Raw genomic sequence first — 23,854 nt, 5'->3', positions numbered from 1 at the left:
TATAAAATATTGAATGATGCAGAAAGCACACAAAAAAGATGGAAGGAGTACAGAGAGTCACCGGACCAAAGGTAGGTGATTGGTAGATGCTCAACCATTTCAAGATAGCATATGATCAAGAATCGGTGGTCGTGAAGAAAGAAGTTCAAGCTGCACTGAAGGCATTGGTGAACAAGAAGCCTTAGGGAATTGATGAAATACAAATTGAAATCTTTCAGCAAACTAATGCAGTACTGGAGGCACTCACTCATCTATGCCAAGAAATCAGGAAGACAGCTACCTGGCCAACTGATTGAAAGAGATCCATATTTGTGTCCATTCCAAATAAAGGTGATTCAATGGAAGGCAGAAATCACTGACAATATCATTAATATCACAGGCAAGTAAAATTTTGTTGACGAGAATTCAAAAATGGTTGTGATAATACTTCCACAGGGAACTGTCAGAAATTAAAACTGGATTTAGAAGAGGATGTGGAACTAGGGATATCATTGCTGACGTCAGATGGGTCTTGGCTGAAAGCAAAGACTATCAGAAAGATGTTCACTTTGTCCCTTATTGACTATGCAAAGACATTTGACATGTGTGGATCATAACAAACTATGGGTAACATTGTGAGGAATGGGTATTCCACAATAAAGAAGACTTTATTGTGCTCATGAGGAACCAGTACATAGACCAAGAGGCAGTCGTTTCAATAGAACAAGGGGATATTGAATGGTTTAATATCAGGGAAGGTGTGTGTCAGGGTTGTATTCTTTCACCATACGTTTCAATCTGCATGCTGAGAAAAGGATCCAATAAGCTGCATTATATGAAGAAGAACATGCCATCAGGATTGGAGGAAGGCTCAATCAGGAAGGTTAACAACCTATAATATGTAGATGATACAACTTTGCTTGCTGGATGCAAAGAGGACTTAAAATACTTACTGAGATCAAAGATAGCCAGAAAATCTCTCTTGAACAAACCAATCTGTGCTAGAAGAAGTGTAGCCAAAATGTTCGTTAGAAGCCAGGATGGGGAGACTTCATCTCTCCTACTTTGGACATGTTCTGAGGAGGGACCAGTCTCAGAGAAGGACATCATGCTTGGCAAAGTGGAGGGTCAGCGAAATAGAGAAAGGCCCCCAAGGAGATGGACTGGCATACTGGTGGCAACAATGGCTTTAAAAATAACAATTGTGAGGAGGACGAAGAACTGAGCAGGGCAGTGTTTCTTTCTGTTGTGCACTGGGTCACTATGAGTCAGAGCCGACTCGATGGCATCTAATAACAAGAACAACATTCATGTATTTATTTAAACCTTGCGGGATGTTACTTATGTAACTAAAGATCTGGTGTTAACATAGCCCAGAATAACCTAACTATGCTGAGGACTGCCAGGTGTTCGGGTGTGATGCTGTAGGGTAAGCACTGAACTTCTAATCAGAAGGTTGGAAACTCAGACCCACCAGCAGAAACCCTATACAGGGTCACTGTGAGTTGGAATGGACTCAACAGCACTAAACAAAACAGGACTGCCAGAACGAATAAATCTGTCTCAGACGAAGTACAGCCAGAATCCTCCTGAGAAGCGACTAAGATGAGACTTCATCTCCTGCACTGTGAGCATGTTGGAAAAGGACAAAACACTTGGTAAAGTAGAGGGTGAAAAAGAGGAAGCCCCTCAATGAGACTGAGTGACGCATTGCCTGCAAAAGTGGGCTCAAACATAGCACTGATTAGGAGGCTGATGCAGGACTGGACAGTGTTTACTTCTGCTGTACACAGGGTCACTATGAGTCAGAACCTACTTTGTTGTTAAGTGCCGTTGAGTTGATTCCAATCCATAGCGACCCTGTATAGGGTTTCCAAGGAGCAGCTGGTGAGCTTGAACCACTGACTTTGCAGTTCAAATGACTGTAGTCAAACACATTAGCCCACAGCGCCACACCAGGACTCCAGAACCTACGTAACAGCATCTAAAACCAGCAGCAACAACTATGTGAAAGCTTTTCCTGTCAGATCTTGATGATCAAGACCATCAGTGGTGGGTTCTTTGAATGTTTACTTAATATTTATAGGTGTGGCACTGAAGGACAAGCACTGGACTGCAAGTTTGGCTTGAACCACAAGTTCGGTAGTTCACACTCACCAGCCGCTCCTCAGAAACCCTATACAGGGTCACTATGAGTCAGACCCACTAGATGGCACATATCAACAAAACAAAGAAACAGACAACCTGTCTGGCAGGAAGCAGGCAAATTGACCATTCCCTCTTGTTTTGGTTAAGTGCGTGAGGGGGCTTCAAAATGTTTGTGGAAAAGTTCTGTTATCTTTTAATTCATTCTCCCACAAATTTTCTGAAGCACCTACCTTATATAAAGAGGGGGAAAAGAAATGGGGAAAAAACAAATCCTTAGTATCACAGTTCTCCTGGTTAATTTTTTTAATACTACACATTCTTAAAAATTCCTGTTACCTAATGTTTACCATCCAGTTCAAAAAACTCTTTTTTGAAGGTGCGGCTCCCACAAAGCCCCTTCAGCTTCTTCCTGAACAGATTACTAATTTTTTCCTCGTATTGTTTTGACCGAAGGTCAGTTTCCATGTTTATACTATTCGGGGGGTGAATGTAATTGAGGGGTGAAAACTCACCCCTTCTGATTAGCCTCGGCTAGGGAAGGCTCCACCTTCCCGTATCACTCACCAGGTCTTTTTCTTCCGTTTGTTCTTGGACTCAATCATGCGAACAATGGCTTCGTCTTCATAGGTGTGGCCACACACTTTATTTTTCACTGGCTTCTTCATTTCCAACTGCAATCAAGGAGAGACTGGGCTTTCAGGAATGATAATGATCAACTTCCAGTAACTTCTCCAAGTCACCAAGTATCTGGGACTGTTATTTCCTAGTCCTGTGCTGTTGCTGTTTAAGCTCCCATTATCATAACTGTATCATTATTAGGGCAGATGACCACAGAAGAAAATACAGGGAAGCCAGCTACGGCACTTGGCCTGTGGCCACGACTTTATTCCTAGATCCCTAAGGTCAGGATTGACTGTAAATTCTTTCCAGCCCAAGAACCTTCCATGCACACTCTTTGAACCTTATCACTTTTCTTCCCTCTCTCCTAAACTCCAATCATGACTTCAAGTCAGAAAGCCAACGGGAATCTCTTTGTCTCTATGAAAAGTTCTTTCTTTCTCACCAAGAGGAGAGGAGGAACCAGTACCTGAGTGATGGGGCAGATGAAGTTGGTCTGACTTTGGGTCACAATCATATCTTCATCCATGCCTTCTAGTCCATCAGTCTCTCGGTCTGCTTGAAGACCATCTAGAAGAAAAAAGGAAAGGGGAGTCATTTAACTTGTTTGGGGTAATGTTTCCTCAGAGGCAGAAAAAGAGACTCACAGTGTCTCAAGTCGAGCCCACAGGCTGTTTTCTGGGAGAAAGATGTTGCAGTTTGTTTCTCTAAAACTTTGCAGCTATTTTGTGCAGCAGACTGCAGAGCCATTTGAGCTGCAAGGTCAGTGGTTCAAGCTCACCAGCGGCTCCCCAAAAACCCTATACAAGGTTGCTATGGGTCAGAATTGACTCGACGGCACTTCACAACAACAACAGCACGGCAAACATACAAGCAGTTCCACTCTGTCTTGCAGGGTTGCTATGAGTTGGGATTGTTTTTTTTTAATTTTAAAAAAGTGTTATTTAAAGTGGAATTGGAGATGTTTATTCTTTCTTTGCTTTTAAATGGCACTTTGGTAAATATTCATTCTTCTCATCTTTAAAGTTCTGGTGTGGCGCTGGACTTACAACGAAAAGGCTGACAGTTCAAGCCCACCAGCCACTCCTCAGAAACCCTACACATAGTGGGTGGCTATGAGTTAGAACTGACTCAACGGCACTTAACAACAACAATAACAATCTTCAAAGAACCCTGCAGGATATGTACAATTTGGCCATTTTTAGTAAGGAAATTGATGCTCAGAACAGTCAAAGAAGTTTTTCAAAGTTACAGGGAATTAATTCGTGGAGAAGTATTGCCCGATACTAAAGAGTGAGGCTGGTAGTCAGGGGTTCTGGGATCTCTCTCATTTTCAGCTGGTGACCCTTCTTAGTCCTGTACTTAATAGTTTTGTTGTCCAATGACCATCTTTAGATGAAAAGAGATGAAGAATGCAGTGAATGCACAAGGAAACAACCAACATAATCAGTACAGGCAATGGGTGCTAGGCAGCACAGTTCTTCTCAAACGTTTTGCTCTTAGACCCCTTCTGCACTGTTAGATATTATCCAGGACCCAATTTGTCATCCTACGGTGGCTTGTGTGTTGCTGTGATGCTGGGAGCTATGCCGCCCTGCAAATACCAGCAGGGTCACCTACGGTGGACAGGTCTCAGCGGAGCTTTCAGCCGAAGACAGACGAGGAAGGACCTGGTCTAGTCCTTAGGTCTAGTCCTAAGAAAACTGGCCAGTGGAAATCTTAAGAATAGTACTCAATGTTGGATATAGTGCCAGAAGAGGAACTCCCCTTAGGTTGGAAGGACGCTACTGACACAGTGGCTGCAACTGTGGGCTCAGACACAGTGACAAGTGTGAGGCTGGTATGGGATGAAGCGGCGTTTCGTTCTCGTGTACATGGGCCTGCTGTAACTAGAGACCAGCTGGACGACATCTAACAACAACAAATGACTTCTCACTATTGGCCATAGTAATTAAAATAATATGCATTATTAATTCACTTAAAATGATAATCACAAGCATATATTACATGTTAACATAAATAACACTTTAAACATTAAAAGCACCTATACTCAGGGAGGTAATAACTCTAAATACCAACAGAGAGGGAAGGAGTCTTCACATCAACTATCAATGATATACCCCCTGTATAAGGGTAGATAGGGACAGGCAACTTAGACATTAGCTACCTAAAATGAGGGGGTGATAAAGGCACAAAGTGAATGACTTACAAGGTTTCAAGAAGGAGTTTAGTTTCAGAGTGTGGGGGAAGATAGAGTCCCCACTGAATAGTTTTCATCTTGTCTAGATGGGTCTGGTGAAAAGAGATAGGGATAAGATTCTTATGATTCAACAGTGAGTAATACTTATCATGACTAATAGTGACTGTCACAATTATAAAGGCAGAAGTTTTGTAACAAAAACAGGGGAGTGGTTAATATTACAGTCCAGAAACAGAGGACCCTAGGACCATCAAGAGTGAAGACATAAGCAGAATGTGGGACTTTATCCAGAGAAGCTGTGACACCAGAGATGGAAGCAAAGATGGGGACATGGAGAAAGAGAGCAGCTGACAACTCTAGATTCATGGAAAGAGAGGGACTGAGAACTGGTGTCCAGGAGGCAGACTTGCAGAGTGTGTCCTTTGGTGGTGTAAATTATTATATATGCCTGAGTGTTTAAAAAAAAAAAAGAAGTAAAGTGAATAGAGAGAAATACTGTTAACTGATGGTACACGGAGAGGATTATAATCATTGTAATGAAACAAGGTGTATGATTTGTTGAATGTAAAACTGATGATCTGCCCTGTAAACTTTCACTCAATTCACAATAATAACATTTAAAAAAATTAAAAGCAATTTATACAAAATTATTATGAGCCCTGGTATGGCACTGTGGGATAAGTATTGGACTGGTAACCGCAAGGTCAGTGGTTCAAACCCACCAGTCACTCTCGTAAACCCTAAACAGAACTGCTATGAGTTGGAACTGACTTGATGTCACACACTAACAACAACATAAAAACTGATCTCAAAACTGCATAAATGTAGCAGTCAATGCCCCTGGAGACAGAAGTGAGGACTTAAACAATATATCGCATGGGGCAAATTGTAGGTGTTAAAAAGTAAAGATGCCACTTTGAGGACTAAGAGAACCTGGTCCAAGCCTCGTATGCATGTGAAAGCTGAGGAGTGAAGAAGATGTCGGTGAAGAAAACTGAAAGTACCCTGGACTGTCAGAAGAACAAACCAACCTGTCTTGGCAGCAGTGTAACCGGGATGCTCTGTAGGTGTGAGGATGGGCTTCCTCTCAGCTGCCTTGGACGTTATCAGAAGGAACCCATACCTGGAGAAGCCATCATGCTTGGCACAGTAGAAGGTGAGTGAAAAAGAGGACGACTATCAAGGAGACGGGCTGCAATGACTAGATCTAAACATTGTGAGGACAGTGCAGAGCTGGGCAATGTTGTGTCCTGTTATACAGAGCTGACTCGATGATACTTCACAACAACAATGAGTTTCACCAAACGAAACAAGACACCAGTAAGGAGAGTGCTTCCATCGTACACTTTAACAAATGTCTTTGGTGTCTGACAGTAGGAGATGACTGGGTTTTGGTATCTGCCTTTACATTCAATCTGTTAGGGGGTCACAGGTCATGGCACCCCTGAAAGATGCGCTCAGGAGAAGAAAAGTGAGTGATAGCTTTGTAGTGTTTGGGAAACAGTTTGGGGTTTCAGAGAACCCTAGGGGTTCCCTGACCCACACTATGAGAACTGCTGAGCAAATGAGTGGTAGGGCTGGGCCTGGATACAGTTCATATTCTTTTCATTATGTTTTACTTGCCCCTCACTGAGGTAAGAAAGGTAAAAGGAAGCGAAAGGGAGAGTGGATGGTGAGGATTCCATAGCAGACAGCCTTTCTATCTGGAGAGGGTAAGCTTATCATTTTGCATAGATATCCAAGATCTATGGCTTTTCAAAAGCAAATGTTAATGGGGTCCTCCTTCCCTCTCCTTCCCTTCCTTCTCCTATCCTTCTTTCATAAAATAACAACACTGTTGTTGTTAAGTGTCCTTGAGTCAGTGCTAACTCGTAGTGACCAAGTATAGAGTTTCCAAGGAGCGGCTGGTAAGCCTGAACCGCTGACCTTGGGGTTCAAACCAAACTTGCAGTCCAGCGCATTAATCCGCAGCACCATATTTAAAATTGCTTTACTTTTCATGGATAAGAATTTTCATGGAAATCCTTGTATCTGGTTTGGTGGTTTGTTGTATTCTTCAGCTGCACATAACTGATGGTTTGGGGCCTCCCTCCTGGCCCAGTGCACTGTGGATCTGAAAAGGTACCACTGGGGATAGGACAAGGCCTTGAGCTGGACCTGTAATCTGAATAAGGGGGGGAGGGGCGGTAAGTGAGACCACACAGCTCTTGTTCAAGGTCACATGGTGAGTTATGGGCTGGACCCCAGGTGTTCTGCCTTTAATTGCTATCATTTTTGGGGGTGGGGGTTGGCTAGTTACTCTAGAAGACTAGTACCATTTATAGGCTAGCTTGCCATCTTTTTTTAGGGAGATGTCCCCAAATCCAGTTCTGATTCCTTGAAGGTGACAAGAGAGAAGTCCTTAGAGCCTGGGCCAGCCCAGGCAGGACAGCTTTAGACACTGGTCATTAAAGTCCAGTACCTGAAGCCACCCAGCTGTGCAGGGGTTATAAATATGTTTGAGATATTTTGTACTGGCTACAAAACTAGGAAATGGATAATGTTGGTATTTGTCGATGTGATATTAACTTTATTAACTATTGATCTGATAATAAGAAACATTTTACTTGAAAACTATATGTAGGTAGGATTTATGTTTTCAACTGAGTAAGAATTCCTGAGTATGCTAAGAGAATTGCTGAGAAATTATTCACCAGTCATACGCTGATCAGTTATTTGTCGCCAACCTATTTCCAGAGCAAAATTACAAAAACATTTTCAAAAATTTTTGTCAGCAACACAACTCTACAAGTATTTAACATGAAGGCTGCCATGTCGTATCTGCTGTTTGCTGGGCTCCTAAGTTTGGTCTGATGTGGAGGAGGCTTCTGGGAGAACCATTACTCAGACCCACGAAGAGCTCTAGCGCTTCTCCGTACCTGGTACTGATAAGACGAGAGTCAGTACATGCTCTTCAGTTTTTTTAACCAGCCCGAGGACGCCTCACCATGGCTCAGCCAGGGTGGGTCGATGAAGAGAAGTGCCAAGGAGCAGAACTGGCTTTGCTTCTCTTGTCTGGGGTTGCTGCGGCTCACTCCTCCCTGATGGTTAGAGTCTAAATAAAAGTACCTTTTTGTCAATTTCTCATTGGGTTTATTCAAGGACAGCCATTGAGCTTGAAGGCAGATTCCTGACCATACGTATCATATTGTGGAATTCAGTGAAAAAAATCTGTTAAATGAGTAACACAGTCCAGCCGGTGTAAAAGGCTTAGTTTTGAGCCTCTATTTTTACATCTCAAAAGGTAGAGGAAGCAAGAAAACATAACTCAAATGCAATGCCAACCAGCAGGGAAGGCTGAATGGGGAACTCAGAAATGGTAGGTGGCCACCAGTATCAGTGACCACGAAAGAAGAAGGAAACAAAAGTGAGACTGAAGAAGAATTCCAATGTGAGTAAGAGCCCTGGACCGAAAGTCTAAAACGGGAGCTTCTCAAGAGCTAAGTTTCTCCCGTGACAGCACATTCCCTCAGCCTACAATTTTATTTATAGAAGTGATATCAACCGAGGGATCCGACACTGTGCTAACAAAGGCCACATCAGCGTCACACTAATTTAGTTAGCCCAAGAATCAGTAAAATCTTAGGATAAACTTGAAAAAAGGAAGATAGAAACTAAACCAAACCCAAACCAAGCTAGAGCTTACCTCCTAGAATCACAGGTTTCAAATGGGGCTTACCTGTGTCAAGTCCCTCAGCTGCATGAGGAAACTGGGAGCCAACAAAATTGCAGGTCCAAGGCCATGCATGCGTTTAGTAAAGAAAGAAGTGTTTTGCTTTATTTCCCCAGCATGGCTAATGTTGTTGTACAACGCCCTCCGCTCGGTTCTGACAGACAGGGACCCTGAATAGGGTTTCCAAGGAACAGTTGGTAGGTTTGAACTGCTGACTTTGTGGTTAGCAGTCCAGTGCTTATCCGACAGTGCCACACCAGGACTTCTGGCTAACAGGAGTATTAAAAGTGGTGTATTGGTTCTGATACCAAAAATATTTTATTTGAAAGCAATCTACAGGTTTTGCTGGTAGATTACTAGTTCATTAGTAAAGATAAACCTTCAAGTTTGTTGAACGCTGTGAGTCCTGGTACAGCACTGTGGATTAGCGCAACACTGCAAATCACAGGATTGGCAGTTCGAACCTACCAGCTGCTCCTTGGAAACCCTATGCAGGGCCACTATGAGTCGGAACCAACTCGATGGCGCTTAACAACAATATAGCAGATACCGTTAAGCACTATACACACATTATTTCATTTAATTCTCACAAAATACCTATGAAACATTGTTGTTAGGTACGATCAAGTTGTTTCTGACTCCTAGCGACCCTGTACACGACAGAATGCCAGTCCTGTACTTTCCTCCCAATCCTTGTTTTACTTAAATCCATTACTGCGACCACTGGGTCAGGCCTTCTCATTGGGGGTCTTCCTCTGTTTGGTTCACTCTCTATCTTACCAAGCACGGTGTTTTTCTCCAGAAACTGGTCCCTACAGATAATATGTCCAAAGTACTTGAGACTAAGTCTTGACATTCTCACTTCTAAGGGGCATTCTAGCTGTACTTTTCCCAAGACAGATTTTTCTTAGTTTGTCCAATTCATCTGGAAGTCCATGATACTATCAATATTCTTCACCAACACCATAAATCAAATGTATGGAGTCTTTTATGGTCTTCCTAATTCACTAGCTTTCACATGCCTATAAGGCGACTGAAAACTCCATGGTTTGGGTCAGGCACACCTTAGTCCTCAAAGTGATTATCTTTGCTCTTGAACACATCAAAGAGGTCTTGTGCAGCAGATCTGCCCAGTGTAATTGAAAAATTAATGTATTACTATTCCTATTGTATAAACAAAAATACCTGAGCTCCCACAATATTTTGAAGGCAAATGCAGGAATTTTCAAACTTATGATTAGGTTATATCAGTTTTATCTTTTTTAAAGAGATCACAAACATTTTCCTGATTATAAAGACAAAAACAAGAGAACCAGCCATACTATTTTCTATACACACTATGAGGTATGTTGTTAGAAACGCAAGCCTTTGTCATCTTCGTACCAGATTGTGGGGCTCAGAGACCAGCGAGCTACTTCCAAATGTCTGGGCTCATGGTGCACAGGAGCTGAAATTCAGAGTCCCCATGGGGTGGGTACTGGGATATGAGTTAGGTAACTTCAATGTGATTGTTTCCTGTTCTCATAAAATGAACGTCAAAAGGAAGGAGAAATCATGAAACTACTGGAAGAAGTAAGGAGCTGAACAGTATCAAAGGTTTCCAAAAGTCTTTGGACATGCGCCCTGGTGATATACAGTTGCGGGCAGTGGGACCGTTTACTACATTCCGAGATCTGGTTCACGGTTCATCAGTTCTGACTATGAATAGCTAAACAGTTCTTCCTTGGGATTACTCAGTGTTGTTGTTGTTGTTGTTGTTGTTGTTAAGTGCCATTGCGTCAGTACCAACTCATAGTGACCTTAAGCCCAGCAGAACAAAACACTGCCTGATTCTGGGCCAACCTCACTATCGTTGCCATGCTTGAGCCCACTGATGCTGCCACTTGGCCAATCCATCTCACAGAATGTCTTCCTCTTTTTCTCTGACCCTCTACCCTACCAGACATGATATCCTTCTCCAGTGACTGGTCCCTCCTGACAATATGTCCTAAGTACAAGAGACGAAGTTTGGCCATCATGGCCTCCAAGGAACACTCTGGCTGCACTTCTTCCAACACAGATCTGCTGGTTCTTTTGGCAGCCTATGGCACTTTCAATAATCTCCTCCAACACCATAACTCAGAAGCATCAATTCTTCTATGGTCTTCCTTATTCACTGTTCAACTTTCGCATCCATATGAGGTTATTGAAAACACCATGGCTTGGGTCAGGCGCACCTTAGTCCTAGCTGACATCTTTGCTCTTCAACACTTTACGAAGCTCTTGGGCAGCAGATTTGCCTAATGCAATACGTTGTTTGATTCTTGACTGCTGCTTAGTCATCAACTAATTAGTTGTTCAATCAAAATCACTGGAATTCTTTCCCTCATCCCACACATCCAATCCATTGGCAGATTCTGGTGACTGTGGTTTTAGCCACTCTCGTTCTTGGCTGGACCTCAGCCCAAACCACAGTAGCCTCCTGCCCAGACTTCTGGAGTAGCCTCCTACCTGGTATCCCTGCCTTGACCACATCCCTCCCATGCACGCTTCCTACAGTGGCCTGCACAGCCCTCCGAGATCCTGTCCTGGCCAGTCTTACCGACCGGTCTCTCCCTCACCCACCACATTCGAATCACACTGGCTTTTTATTGTTTTCTTTCTGTTTTTTGGAGCATGCTAACCACTTTCTCATCTTTGGACCCTCACTCTAACCTGCCTGGAATGTTCTTCCCCATGATCTTTGCTAAACCTACCCCATCTTGTCATTTTAAAATGTCCTCTCTTCAGAAAGGGGTTCTCCTCTATGATCCCAGGCTAAAGAAGACAGGCAGATGTTCTCTTAGCACAATCCTCTTACAGCTCTCTGCAGAGCACAAGTCCAGATGCACTATGTTCTTGTCTCCTCCTTTCCCTCCAGCCCTATCTTCCAGGAAACAGGGACTTTGCTGTCCTGGTCACTCATATTTCCTGGACTGGTAGCGTAATGGTTACGAATCAGGCTGTGAACCACAAGGTCAGCAGTTCGAAACTCCAGCGGTTCCGTGGGAGAAAGATGAGGCTTTCTGCTCCCGTAAAGATTTACAGCCTCGGAAACCCTGTGCAGGGTCACTATAGGTCGGAACTGACTCCACGGTACTTAACAACAACAACAACAAAATAGTTCTTAGCAATAGTAAGCAGTAGGTGTTCAATAAAAATGTGATCAGTAAAAAGCTTCACCCAGCAAGACAGGAGGGGGTATATTTTTCACAAGGATATAATTACCGTATCTAACAGATGTATCAACATGCACACACCCTTCCATGATGGTGATTTTATATGTTTTGGGCAAATAACAGAGAGAACTTCACTCTAGCTTGGGGTGCAGCTTTGGACCCTGATTACATGTCAAAGACAGAAAGTAAGTAAAGTTTTACAATTACAGTAGGCTGTGTGGTAATTACAAAGGGGAGTCCAGACATGGGCTTGTGGTCAGAAATACATTTAGTCGTGGCCACACACAGTCCTAGCATTAGTCACTTGTCTGTCTCCAGGCATCTCAGATTTGGATGCCAGCTGGACAGTTTTATGCCAGTCAGGAAGAAAACTTGACTGTTAGTACTTTTTCAATTAGGCTTGAATATTTTCCTGAAAGCCCCCTTCTCTTGACATTTAGCAGCATAGGAAGAAAATACTTTACACATATTTGCTACTCACGCCAAGATTTATTGGACTGCCCAGACTACTTTATTTGCTGGAGGTGCTCACTCATCAACGCCAAAAAATTTGGAAGAAAGCTACCTGGCCAAGTTATTGAAAGAGATCCATATTTGTGTCTGTTCTAAAGAGAGGTGACTCAATGGAATGTGGAAATGACTGAACAAGATCATTACTATCACATGCAAGTAAAATTCTGCTGAAGATAATTAAAAAATGGTTGCATGAGTACATTGACAGAGAACTGCTAGAAATTTAAACCAGGTTCAGAAGAAGATGTGTATTGAGGTATATCACTGCTGACATTAGATGAATCTCGGCTGAAAGCAGAGAATACCAGAAAGATTGTGCTTTATTGGTGATGCAAAGGTTTTCAACTGTGTGGAGAATGATAAACTACGGATAATATTGCAAGGGAGTAGGTATTTCAGCACACTGAATTGTACCCATGAGGAACCTGGATATAAACCAAGAAGCAGTTTTTAGAACAGAGCAAGGAGATACTGAGTAAAAACTAGGAAAGGTGTTCACCAGGGTTATATCCTTTCACCATACTTACTGAATCTGTGTGCTGAGCAAATAACTCGAGAAGCTGGATGCCACCTGAACAAGAAGGTGGCATCAGAGTTGGAGGAAGATTTATTAACAAGCTGCAATATGCACATGATATAACCTTGCTTACTGAAAGTGAAGAAGATTTATAATACTTAGTGATGAAGATCAGCGACTACATACAGCCTTCAGTATGAATTGCACCTCGACATAAAGAAAACAAAGACCCTCACAAGTGGAAGTGAATCAATAAATAACATCATGATAAACAGATAAAAGATTCAGGTTGTCAAAGACTTCATTTTTGCTTGGGTCTACAATCAACACTCATGGAAGCAACAGTCAAGAAATCAAATGATGTATTACATTATGTAAATCTGCTGCACAAGTCCTCTTTAAAGTGTTCAGAGCAAAGATATCAGTTTGAGGACTAAGGTGCGATTGACCCAAGTCACGGTATTTTCAATCACCTCATTTGCAGGTGAGAGTTAGACAATAAGGAAGACCATAGAAGAATAGATGCAATTGAATTATGGTGTTGGAGAAGAATACTGAAAATATCATAGACTTCCAGAAGAACAAACAAATCTATGTGGAAGAATTACAGCCAGAATATTCCTTAGAAGCCAGGATGGTGAGACTTGATCTCTCATACTTGGAAAATATTATCAGAAGGGACCAGTCCTTGAGAAGGACATCATGCTTAGTAAGGTGGCAGGTCAGTGAGATAGAGGAAGACTCCAATGTCATTATAGATTGACATGGTGGCAGCGATGGACTCAAGCGTACCAACTGTGAGGATGGTACAGGGCTGGGAGTGTTTTTGCTCTGCTGTGCATAGGGTCGCTGTGAGCTGAAACTGACTCAGTGACATCTAAAAACAGCAGAATGATATATTTAGAGAGGCCGAGCTGGTGCACTGAAGATTTTGGGGTTACCCCCATGTGCAGGTTTAAAACTATGTGGTTATTGTGTGTGTGTGTCAACTCTCGACTCATTTCTTCCACCCACTAGTCACATCTGGGGCTAACTGTGGTCCTACCCATCACCTCAGATACTTAGACTCTCAGTAGAAAAAGAAGTACGCCGGCAGGCTCAGTCCCTTGGCTTGAGATTAAGAGCTGTGTGTGTTTTGATGTGATGAACACTCTTTTGTATGCTTTGGTATCTAGTTTTGTTTCCTCCTGACTGAGATACTCAGCTGTTTAGTTGGGCCAAGCTATCATTTCTCTTCTGGGGGTCAGTGTCGAGTCTGAGTTTTCAATAGCTTCTTGGCACTGGCTAAGGTTCTGCTGTGTGTAGACATCTTTTGCAGAATTAGGATGGTGATTGAGCCCAGAAAAGGCCTACAGAATTAAAGATTTCCTAGCTGTTGCAACCCAATAGGATGGCAACATTCCACACACCAATTTTCAACAAATATAATCATGTTGCTGTTGTTGTTAAGTGCCGTCAAGTTATTATCAAGTCATTTCCGGTTCATTGTTGTTGTTATGTGCCGTGGAGTTGGTTCCGACTCATAGCGACCCTGTACAAGGTTTCCAAGGCTGTTAATCTTTACGGGAGCAGAACGCCTCAACTTTCTCCCGCAGAGCAGCTGGTAGTTTCGAACTGCTGACCTTGCAGTTCACGGCCTGATTCATAACCACTACGCGACCTTATATAGGGTTTCTGAGGAGTGGCTTGTGAGTCTGAACGGCTGACCTGGCAGTTCAAAATGTCCTTATGGTCCAGTGATTCCCCTACAGCATCACACCAGGACGCCCACATAATAATGCTCAACGCAAATTTAGCTAATAACACATTAATGCCATCTGAACAATGGCTGGAACACAAAAAACACCCACTGTTTTCATATATGTGCACGTATTAATGCATATCCAACGATACACATTTATATAATTACATAGGCTGCTTTGTTGTACATAAGGTTGCCGTGAGTAGGAGCAGATTCAATGTCTCCTCCTAACAACAACATAAATTACTACGGTCACTATTACTTTGACGACTATTATGTGCACTATGCTTGGCACTGGCAAAAAACAACCCTTGCCCTCAGGAAGCTCAACCACGCAGGACAGATACGTACAGTGAGAAGAGGTCTTGCAAAGATTACACATGTGCAAGGTACTGTGGGAAGAAGCCCCCCAGAAGGGAACAGTGTTGGAAGCTACAGGAGCTCATGACTGGTTTGGGTCAAAGAGAAGACTCTCTCCAATATACATTTTCCAAGACAACTCCAACACTCCATAAGTGTGAGCATTTTGTTAATAGCCAATTCAGGCCCAACTTCTGATTGATGTTCTTCCTTCTCTTCTCACGTAATAATCTCTCCTCATCTCAGATTCTATTTACTTAGAGAAGTTATCTCTATCCTATGCAATCTAATCCCCATAGCCAATGTCCCTTTGAAATCCCACCATTTTTGTTGTTAGATGCCATCGAGTCGGTTCCGACTCATAGCAACCCTATGCACAACAGGAAGAAACACTTCCCGGTCCTGTGCCAACCTCACAATTATTATCAGGCCTGAGCCTGTGCCAGTCCATCTTGTGGAAGCTCTTTGGCTTTTTTGTTGACCCTCCACTTTACCAAACATGATGCCCTTCTCCAAGGACTGGTTCCTCCTGATAACGTATCTTAAGTATGAGAGACAAAGTCTTGTCACCCTGGCTTCTAAGGAACCTGCCAACAACAACATATGCATATGAAAGTTGGACAATGAATGAGGAAGACTGTAGAAGAATTGATGCACTGGAGTTATGGCACTGGAGAAGAATTTTAAAGGTACCAGAAGAACAAACAAATCTGTGTTGAAAGATGTACAGCCCGAATGCTCCTTAGAAGCCAAGATGACCAGACTGTGTTTCTCATACTACCGACATATTATTAGGAAGGACCAGTTCCTGGAGAAGGACATCATACTTGGTAAACTGGAAGGTCAGTGAAAAAGAGGAAGCCCCCCACAAAGAGATGGATTGGCACAGTGGCAGCAATGGCATCAATCATGGCAGCCATTGTGAGGATGGTGCAGGCTGGGGCGGGGTTTCATTCTGTTGTACATGGGGTCTCTGTGGGTGGGAAATGGCTTGAAGGCACCCAACAGCAACAACCAAGCAAAAGCAGGACATGTAATGTGCATATTTTACTTATTCTAGAATAAACTAGAAAACTCCCATGATTAGAAAACTGATGAGCCAGCATTGAGAAGGTCTACAGCTCTCAGCTACTGAGCTCCACCGGGGTTTAGAAGAAGCAAACATGGGAAGATGAGAAATCTCATTGGAGTTCCTTTTCTCAGGTTTCTTTTTATTTTGTTGTAGTTGTTAAGTGCCCTGGAGTCGGTTCTGATTCACAGCAATTGGTAAAGGGTTTCTGAGGAGTGGCTGGTGGACTTGAATTGCTGACCTTGCAGTTACAGTGCCACACCAGGTCTCCTCTTTTATTTTGTTGTTGTTATGTGCCGTGAAGTCGGTTCCGACTCATAGCGACCCTGTACAGGGTTGCCAAGGCTATAAATCTTTATGGGAACAGAAAGCCTCATCTTTCTCCCGTGGAACAGCTGGTAGTTTCGAACTGCTGACCCTGAGGTTCACAGCCCAATTTGTAACCACTACGCTACCAGAGCTCCTTTATTTTATTTTAGAAGATTGTAAATCCTACCCACCTAGGTACCCAAGCCAGTATATGCAACTGTACCCACACCCTGTCCCTTTTCTACCAGGGATAGCTCCGCTCTGTCTCCTTTCTCTTTATTCTCACTGTTGCTGTAGTAATCCAGCTCCTTAGCATTTTCGGTTTTGTTGGTGTTGTTAAGTGCCGTCAAGTCAGTTCTGACTAATAGCGACCCTGTATAAGGTTTCCAAAGAGTGGCTGGTGAGTTTGAACTGCCAACCTTGTGGTTCAAACTGATGCTGTGGTTCAGTGCTTTCTCCCACAGCACCACACCAGGATTCCATTTTCTGTTTCGATCATGTAAAAAAGTGATTTATCTCTTTGCTTCAGTTTCTCCTCAATCTATTCTTTGTACTCCAGACAGCCAGCTTTATAAAATCCCAGGACTGCCTTAACAAAGTACATCAGACTGGGTGACTTCTAAGACGAGAAATGTATTTGTCTAACAGCTTTGGGGACTAGTAGTCTGAATAAGGAGCCCTGATGGTACGGTGACCAGGTATGTGGCTGCTAACTAAAAAGTTGGTGGTGTGAATAATCACTTAGCTTATACCTTTTAGATCAGTTCTCTTCAGGGTACCAAGTCATATTACTAGGTTCATAAGACTGGCAGCTATCGGGATGGATGGACTTGTCCATTTAACATGTTAAAATGAAAGACATTACGATACAAAGCCCAGAGACCATAATATTTTTAAAAAAGGAACCTTCAAATTTGTAATTGCTCAACTTTAGAACTACAACACTTTAATTTTGAGTCACATAGGGGCTGTTTCAATGCCTGACATTTCTAGATGTTATTATCCTAACAACACTCTTAACAGCTCAAACTTACTGACTTCCCTACAAGGTAATAAATGCATCACGGTTTAATTTATACATCTTCCCTTCTGTCTCCCCTCACTTCAGAGCTCTAGGCAAAAATGACAAGGAAATAGCTGGAGGGCAAATCCCACCTAGACTTTTTGATGGAATAAAGCTCACCCGAAAAGTACACTTAGTTCTGCAAAGCTTCTCAAGGTAAACTATAAATTTGAATCCTCCAAGGATAGAAAGCAAAGAAACCCTGCAGCCGTCTATTTTGAGATAAAGCGTGGTGAGGAAGGAGGTACCGCGTTACGGAGTGAGCCCAGGGGTGGCAACCAGACCTCATCAACTATGTTACTCCACAGGGTTTACACAGAATGGCAGTTACAAAATGCCACAGCATCGTTGTGTTAACAAAATATGCTTTTTCGTCCTTTCTTTTTGACATGCAACTCGATAGAGGATCAAGGATTTATTTTTTTCCATTTTAATTTGTGTGAATTTTTAATATAAACTTGGGGACATAAAGCATTAATGGAAGTCAAAATGTTTCAGTGGACAAGTTTCAGCAGTTCAACTTTATAACAATTATAAATAAACCTGTAAAATTTTTCTGGACAATGACAGCATTTGGATTTAAAAAAAAAAAAGTACATTTCTTATTGATAGCAACTAAAGGGTATTTGTAGCATTTCAGAATTTGTTTTCAGTTGATTGAAAATGTCTTCTTTATGATGGTGTGATGTGTTCATGTTTAAAAAAGGAAAAGAACATAAATAAAAGGAAGCCAGAACACCGCCCCCCATCCCAAAAGACATTTAATATGGAAGAAATTTACAATAGTCCAAGTTGGAAAGTCCAGATTTACTGAGTTTGAGAGGTCCTGTCAACGACAGTGTCAGAGAAGCTCTCCAAGATGTGGCGCGGTCCCACGTCCTGGCAAGCTGGCAGAGCTGATGAGGGCAAGTCTGCCTCAAGTTCTAGGAGTACCGGATCTAGCCACAGATGCTCTGGGTTCCCTGACATCTGTTTGTAGTTTTCAGTGTCTAGTCTAAAGTTAGTTGAACAGATAACATGTGCTCCTTCCAAGAAATAAGCCAACTGGCAGGAAGAGGTAAAACAACCCAAAATGAGACAGAGATGGAAAAGAAGGGCAGGAAGACCCACAGGATGAAGGGACTTGGACAGGGCCACCTAGTTCAAGGAAAGCCCCATCCCTCGCAACTAGACCTTGTCCCAGCCTTCCTTCCTCTTCCCTCCCCTCCCCCACTTCCCTCCCTCTTTCAAACCTTGCCCCCATGCAGAGAAACACACGATTTCCAAAATCGGGATCAGCTTAGGACACAGCTCTTGTGAATGTGTACAACAGATCTGAGTCACCCATTCGTTTTGTAAACATGAAGAAATCACACTTTTAAAACTTCCTCCTTCGTGACATTCACAGGCCTTGACAATATGCTTACTAGTGCGGGCATTCACTCTTTTCTTTGCCCACACCCAGAGATGGCAAGGACAGGTCTTTGCTCACATCCAAGACTCATGTATGTATTCATGGGCAAGTGACGGAACAGTAGGCGAGGCAGGGAGGCAGAAGGGGGCTGGTGGTGGTTGTGACTATCTAGGTTGGGACATGGTTAAACACTCTATTGCTAAATGCAAGGTCACTGGTTCAATCCCATCAGAAGCTTGCAGGAAAAAGACATGGCAGTCTGCTCCTGTAGAGATGGACAGTCCACTCGGCCCTCCCTAGAGGGCCACCATGAGTTGAAATCAATTTGACAGCAATGAGTCCTTTGATGGGTGAGGTCTCTGAGCGAGGCTGTCCCACGTAGACCTGCTGAAGAAGCAGCCAGTAGAGTTTATTCCAAGTCTCTGCCTTCCTCTGGAAAGCCTTCCCAGCCGCACACTCCACTCTCACCACACCGCTCGTGATTTTCTGTGTGCGCCTGTCTTCCTCCCTGCCTGTAATCTGTAAACTTCTCAAGGGCAGAGACTGGTTTTGTTTCTTAATGGAGTTGTTTGGAGCCTAAATCGATTGGATAGCACAGAACTAACAACAGATGATTTAAAAAAAAAAAAAAATCATGGCGGGAGCTTTGCGTCTGTACATGAAATCCAAGCTCGGAGTCCCTGGTGGCTTCGGAGTTGCTCTCTTCTCTCGCCTGCTAATCTGCAGAGCTGAGGGGTTCTGCTCAGCTCCAGGAGAGTAGTTCTGTGATTAGTCAGGAAGGGGTCCCGGGGGTGCAGTGGCTAACGGGCTCAGACACCAACCGAAAGGTCAGCAGTTTGAACCTAGCAGCAGCCCTGTGGGAGAAAGGTGTGGCTTTCTTAAAGATTTACAGCCTTGGAAGCCCTATGGGGCAGTTCTCTTCTGCCTGGCAGTCCAATGAGTCAGAAATGATGGGACAGCAGCAGGTTTGGCATTCTGGGTTTCAGGTATTCAGGAGGGTAGGCAAAGTCTAGACCTAGGTACAATTTAGTGGCAGTGTAGTGGATTACGAGCTGCACTGTTAACCAAAAGGTCAGCAGTTCGAATCTATCAGTTGCTCCATGGGAGAAAGATGAGGTTTCCTGCTCCTGTAAAGATTCATGACCTCAGAAACCCTACACAGGGTCACTATGAGTTGGAACTTACTCGAGGGCACACAACAACAACAACCCTAAGTCGGGGGCTAGGTGTTAAAGTCCCTGCAGGCTATCACTCTTGATCCCCTTCTAGCTCACTTGGGTACTGTGAAGAGGAGAGAAGATGTTTTGTTCTCATTAGAGGAAAAAAACGAAACAAAACAATAAATGAATCGAGACAGTACCAAAAAAAAACACTGTGAGCAAGTAGGACTCTGGAAACTGAAAGGGCAAAGCTAGGTGATTTGTCACCTTCAAAAGCTCTGTGGACCAAGTCCTAGCACTATGGTGAACAGTTTACATACGAGGGAGCTTCAGAAAGTTCATAGAGAAATGGAATTTCTCCATAAACTTTTTAAAGTCACTTCATTTATTCTTAAGTCCCAGACAACAGCACTGCGGTGAGAGAAGGAAGGAAAAAATAAAGAAAAAGAAAAAAAGCATGTGCTTTGTGAATGCTATAAAACCCAAACAAAACCCAGTGCCATCAGGCAAGCTTTTTGAATTGTTCCATACTGTTTCCTAGCCTGTAGTCTTTGATGGAAGCAGCTGTCACATCTTTCCCATGGGAAGTAGCTAGTGGGTCTGAACCACTGGCCTTCCGATTAGCAGCCAAGTGTTTAAGCACTGTGATACCAGGGCTCCTTAGGAAAATGTCTTTCTGAGCATATAATGAAGATACTGCTGGTGAGGTACAGACGGTCATGATTTCTAGCCTAGAGTGTGGATCCCCTCTAGACCACACGGTAGATATAGGGTACTGAATAATCCATACACATCCCCTAGCCCCACAAGAAAAGAATGAGGCATATTTTAGCCTTCCAATTTCTCTGACTGTAGTTCTCTTCCTTGGCTAGACTCTCTTAAGACAAAGAGGATTTGGTGGGGGAGCTGGGGAAAGCAGAACTGCCCAGGGAAGGAGTCTCACACTGAGGTACAGGGCTAGAGTTGAGCTGAGTGGGGGAACAGGTGATCAGGGAGCTGGGGAGCACAAAAAGGAGGTAGTCTAAAAATAAGTGAAGGATGAACATCAAGGAGGCAGAGAAATTACGCAGGGGATGTAATTAGCACACTAATTATAGGGGGGCATAATTAGGAGCAATGGAATGAAATTAAGAAGAGGAAAAAGTTAATTGTCAGGGAAAAAAGTTGTTGGGCCCATTTTGAGGGAGAGAAGAGGTCCTCATACGCTTCAACCCAGATTGAAGGCCACTCATCTCAACAAAGGGGATGCATGAGAGGGAATTTTATTTTTGTTACCAAAAGTAGCCCAGCTGACTTGATGACACACAGAGGCCTCTTGGATCTAATTTTATTCCTCTGTTCTTTAGTCGAAATTAAATAGGAAAATAGCTAATGATAAAAAAGCCTGTGACTATTTCATTCCGAAAAGATGATTCAGCCTATAAGGAGAGCAAAACAAGCCGAAAGCATGACATGCCGTCAAGCATGCTTTCATGGACGTCAGGTTTCTAGAGGAGCACTAGCTAAAAAGATTAAAAATAGGACTATTTCCCCCACTTCTGATTATGTACTTTTATTTTTCAGAATTAATACAAAGATGGCAATTAAATGGAATCAATCGGACATCTCCACGCCATTTCATAATGACAGTCCAGTGGCATTCTCCCAGTGGCTGGGTGAGTGGAACGTGGAGCTCTAAATATGGTTGAGGTTGTATTACAAGACTGCAGGGTTAGAGGGCAGTGGTTTCCTAGGATCAGGAGTAACATTTAAAGAACATTTATTTTCGCTTCTTCATTTAGGAGCTCAAGGTATGAATCATGAGACATTCATTTAGTAACTGTCGGCTGACCACCTACCATTCCCTAGGCACTGAGGATGCAAAGTTTGGGGGTTGGAACAGACAAGTAAGCACATGACCACAGCAAAGCGTAATGAACACCCCCGGAAGGTGAGCTTCAGGGCTGGGGAGCTCACAGGGAACCTTCTGAAAATGACCACAATCTTCAAGAGAAAGGAGGAGACTGAGCCAAGTAAGATGGGAGAACAAGTATATTTGCCATGCCATCATTCTCAGGACAGTGGCTTTAGAGCCGCGACTTCAACGTAAGTAAAAATAACTACGCTGATCACAATCAGTGAAGGAACAGAAGCATTTTAAAGTCAGGGTTTTCCATATAACTTGATATTATTTCCAGTACTATTCTTTTTACATTGTTGCTAGGTGTTGCTGAGTTCATTTTGACTCATAGCTACCCCAGGTGACAAAGCAGATTTCCTAGGCTGTCATCTTTAAGGGACAGGATTGCCAGTACTTCCTGCTGCAGAGCCACTGAATAGGCTCCAACAACTAACCTGTCAGCTGACATCCTAGTGTTTAATCGCTGTGCCACTAGGCCTCCTCCAAAAGTATCTCGACATGGAGCTTGTTGCCTGCTTCCTCTTCCATCTGACCACCCAGCACCTCACGTGGCTGGTGGGCCCTGACTTACACAAGAGAAATAAGACAGATCCCCTAATCTAAAGAACTCACTTTCAAGCATGGGACAGAAAGTACCAGCAAAAGGAGTATAATAAGTTCTATGGGCAAGGTCATTCCCAGCATGGGGACGCTCATCGAGGCCCAGAAGCTGAGGGGGTGTCCAGGAAGTTGGGGTGTGTGGATGTGATGCCCACAGACCCGGATGACGTCAGATGCCGCTAAGCAGTGAGGTCAACACTGCCTTTCAAAAGTGTATCCTCAAGTGAATTACAAACTTGCAGTATTTTGGACAAGCTGTCTCAGGCTAAGTCACGTCGTAGGATTGGTTCCTGTGGGCTCTCCCCAGCTTTGTGTCCTCATCCTTGCCCTCTGCTGTAACTGCGAGGACAAGAGCGGTCATTAACTTTTTAGGGAGCCCTTTAAAAAACCTTGGGTCTGAATTCAGAACTTAAGATGCCGGAAGACAGTGACGACCCCAACTTGATCAACAATCCTTTTCTGTAAACCTTTAGTCCCATTCTAGATGTTAGACTGATTGCTCGCACAATACCTTCATTTAACAAATATGATAGCTTCAATTCTTACCACTGTTTTCTTTTTTCAAATCCTGACCACAGGCTCTGCATTTGGGAAGGTTTGACAGCCTGCAGGCTGATTCAGATGTAGAAGCCTTTATGATACTGGGGATTTTATAACAGGGTTTTTTCTTCTTGTCCAGTGTTAACTATCTAATGGCTAACTTGATTTTCCTTTTCTTCTCTTCTGAGGCTCTGGTGACATGTCTGCTGCCATTGCTAAAGCAATTCAGAAAAGGCCCTTTGGTGTGTTCCCCTGGCTTGGGAGTTTTGTTGCAATAGGTATTTGCACATGGCTGGCAGGACAAGTGAGACTCGCTATTTCTAAGTACAAAAGGGTGGTGGCTTTTCCAAAGAAAAGTGAGAAGAAAATTCAAGCAAAGGGGACTTGGGGAAATCTTGCAGAAAGAAACGTGTATGTTCTGCTGATCTAATCATATGAGAAATATTTTCAAGAGCCTTTATATAAAAGGCATTTTCCCTCCCCCTCCCACCAATGTCTCGCATAGAAAAACACAGTGCCTTCCAGTCAACTGTTTGCCAATTAGAAGAGGACTTGGGCAGAAAATGTACCGGAATGACTAAAAGTCCCCAGTTCTGCTATCCACCAGCTCTGTGACCCTGTGGGCCATTCCATGTGTGCCACCTTTTTGACCTTGTTCTTTCTCCAACATGAAAAAAAAAAAGGGGGTGGTAGTTGGGAAGAGGGGAGACTCCATAGTCTCAAAGATCCATCCCGGCCTAAAAATTTGACCCTGTGGGAAAGAAAAGGGGTGGGGGTGGAGGGGTTTCTTGAATGCTTAGACAGTCAACTCAAATGATTCCTTAAACTGATCTCA

The 23,854-nt window shown here is 43.3% G+C and overlaps 1 protein-coding gene across 1 annotated transcript in view; it reads right to left on the bottom strand.

The window, feature by feature from the left end:
- The window catches only part of NSMCE2 (non-SMC element 2, MMS21 homolog (S. cerevisiae)), a 303,191-nt gene that overhangs the window by 15,875 nt on the left and 263,462 nt on the right, over positions 1-23,854 (bottom strand). The window contains exons 4-5 of the mRNA XM_006830703.1: positions 3,215-3,315; positions 2,692-2,798 (exon numbers count right to left, since the gene is read on the bottom strand). Coding sequence (XP_006830766.1) covers positions 2,692-2,798; positions 3,215-3,315 — 208 coding nt within the window. The remainder of the gene's footprint in view (positions 1-2,691; positions 2,799-3,214; positions 3,316-23,854) is intronic.

The sequence above is a fragment of the Chrysochloris asiatica genome, unplaced genomic scaffold (genome assembly GCF_000296735.1).
Source record: "Chrysochloris asiatica unplaced genomic scaffold, ChrAsi1.0 scaffold00001, whole genome shotgun sequence".
Lineage (NCBI taxonomy): Eukaryota > Metazoa > Chordata > Mammalia > Afrosoricida > Chrysochloridae > Chrysochloris > Chrysochloris asiatica.
The sequence above is the reverse complement of the archived record's forward strand: the minus strand, read 5'-3'. Positions and strand labels throughout refer to the sequence as shown.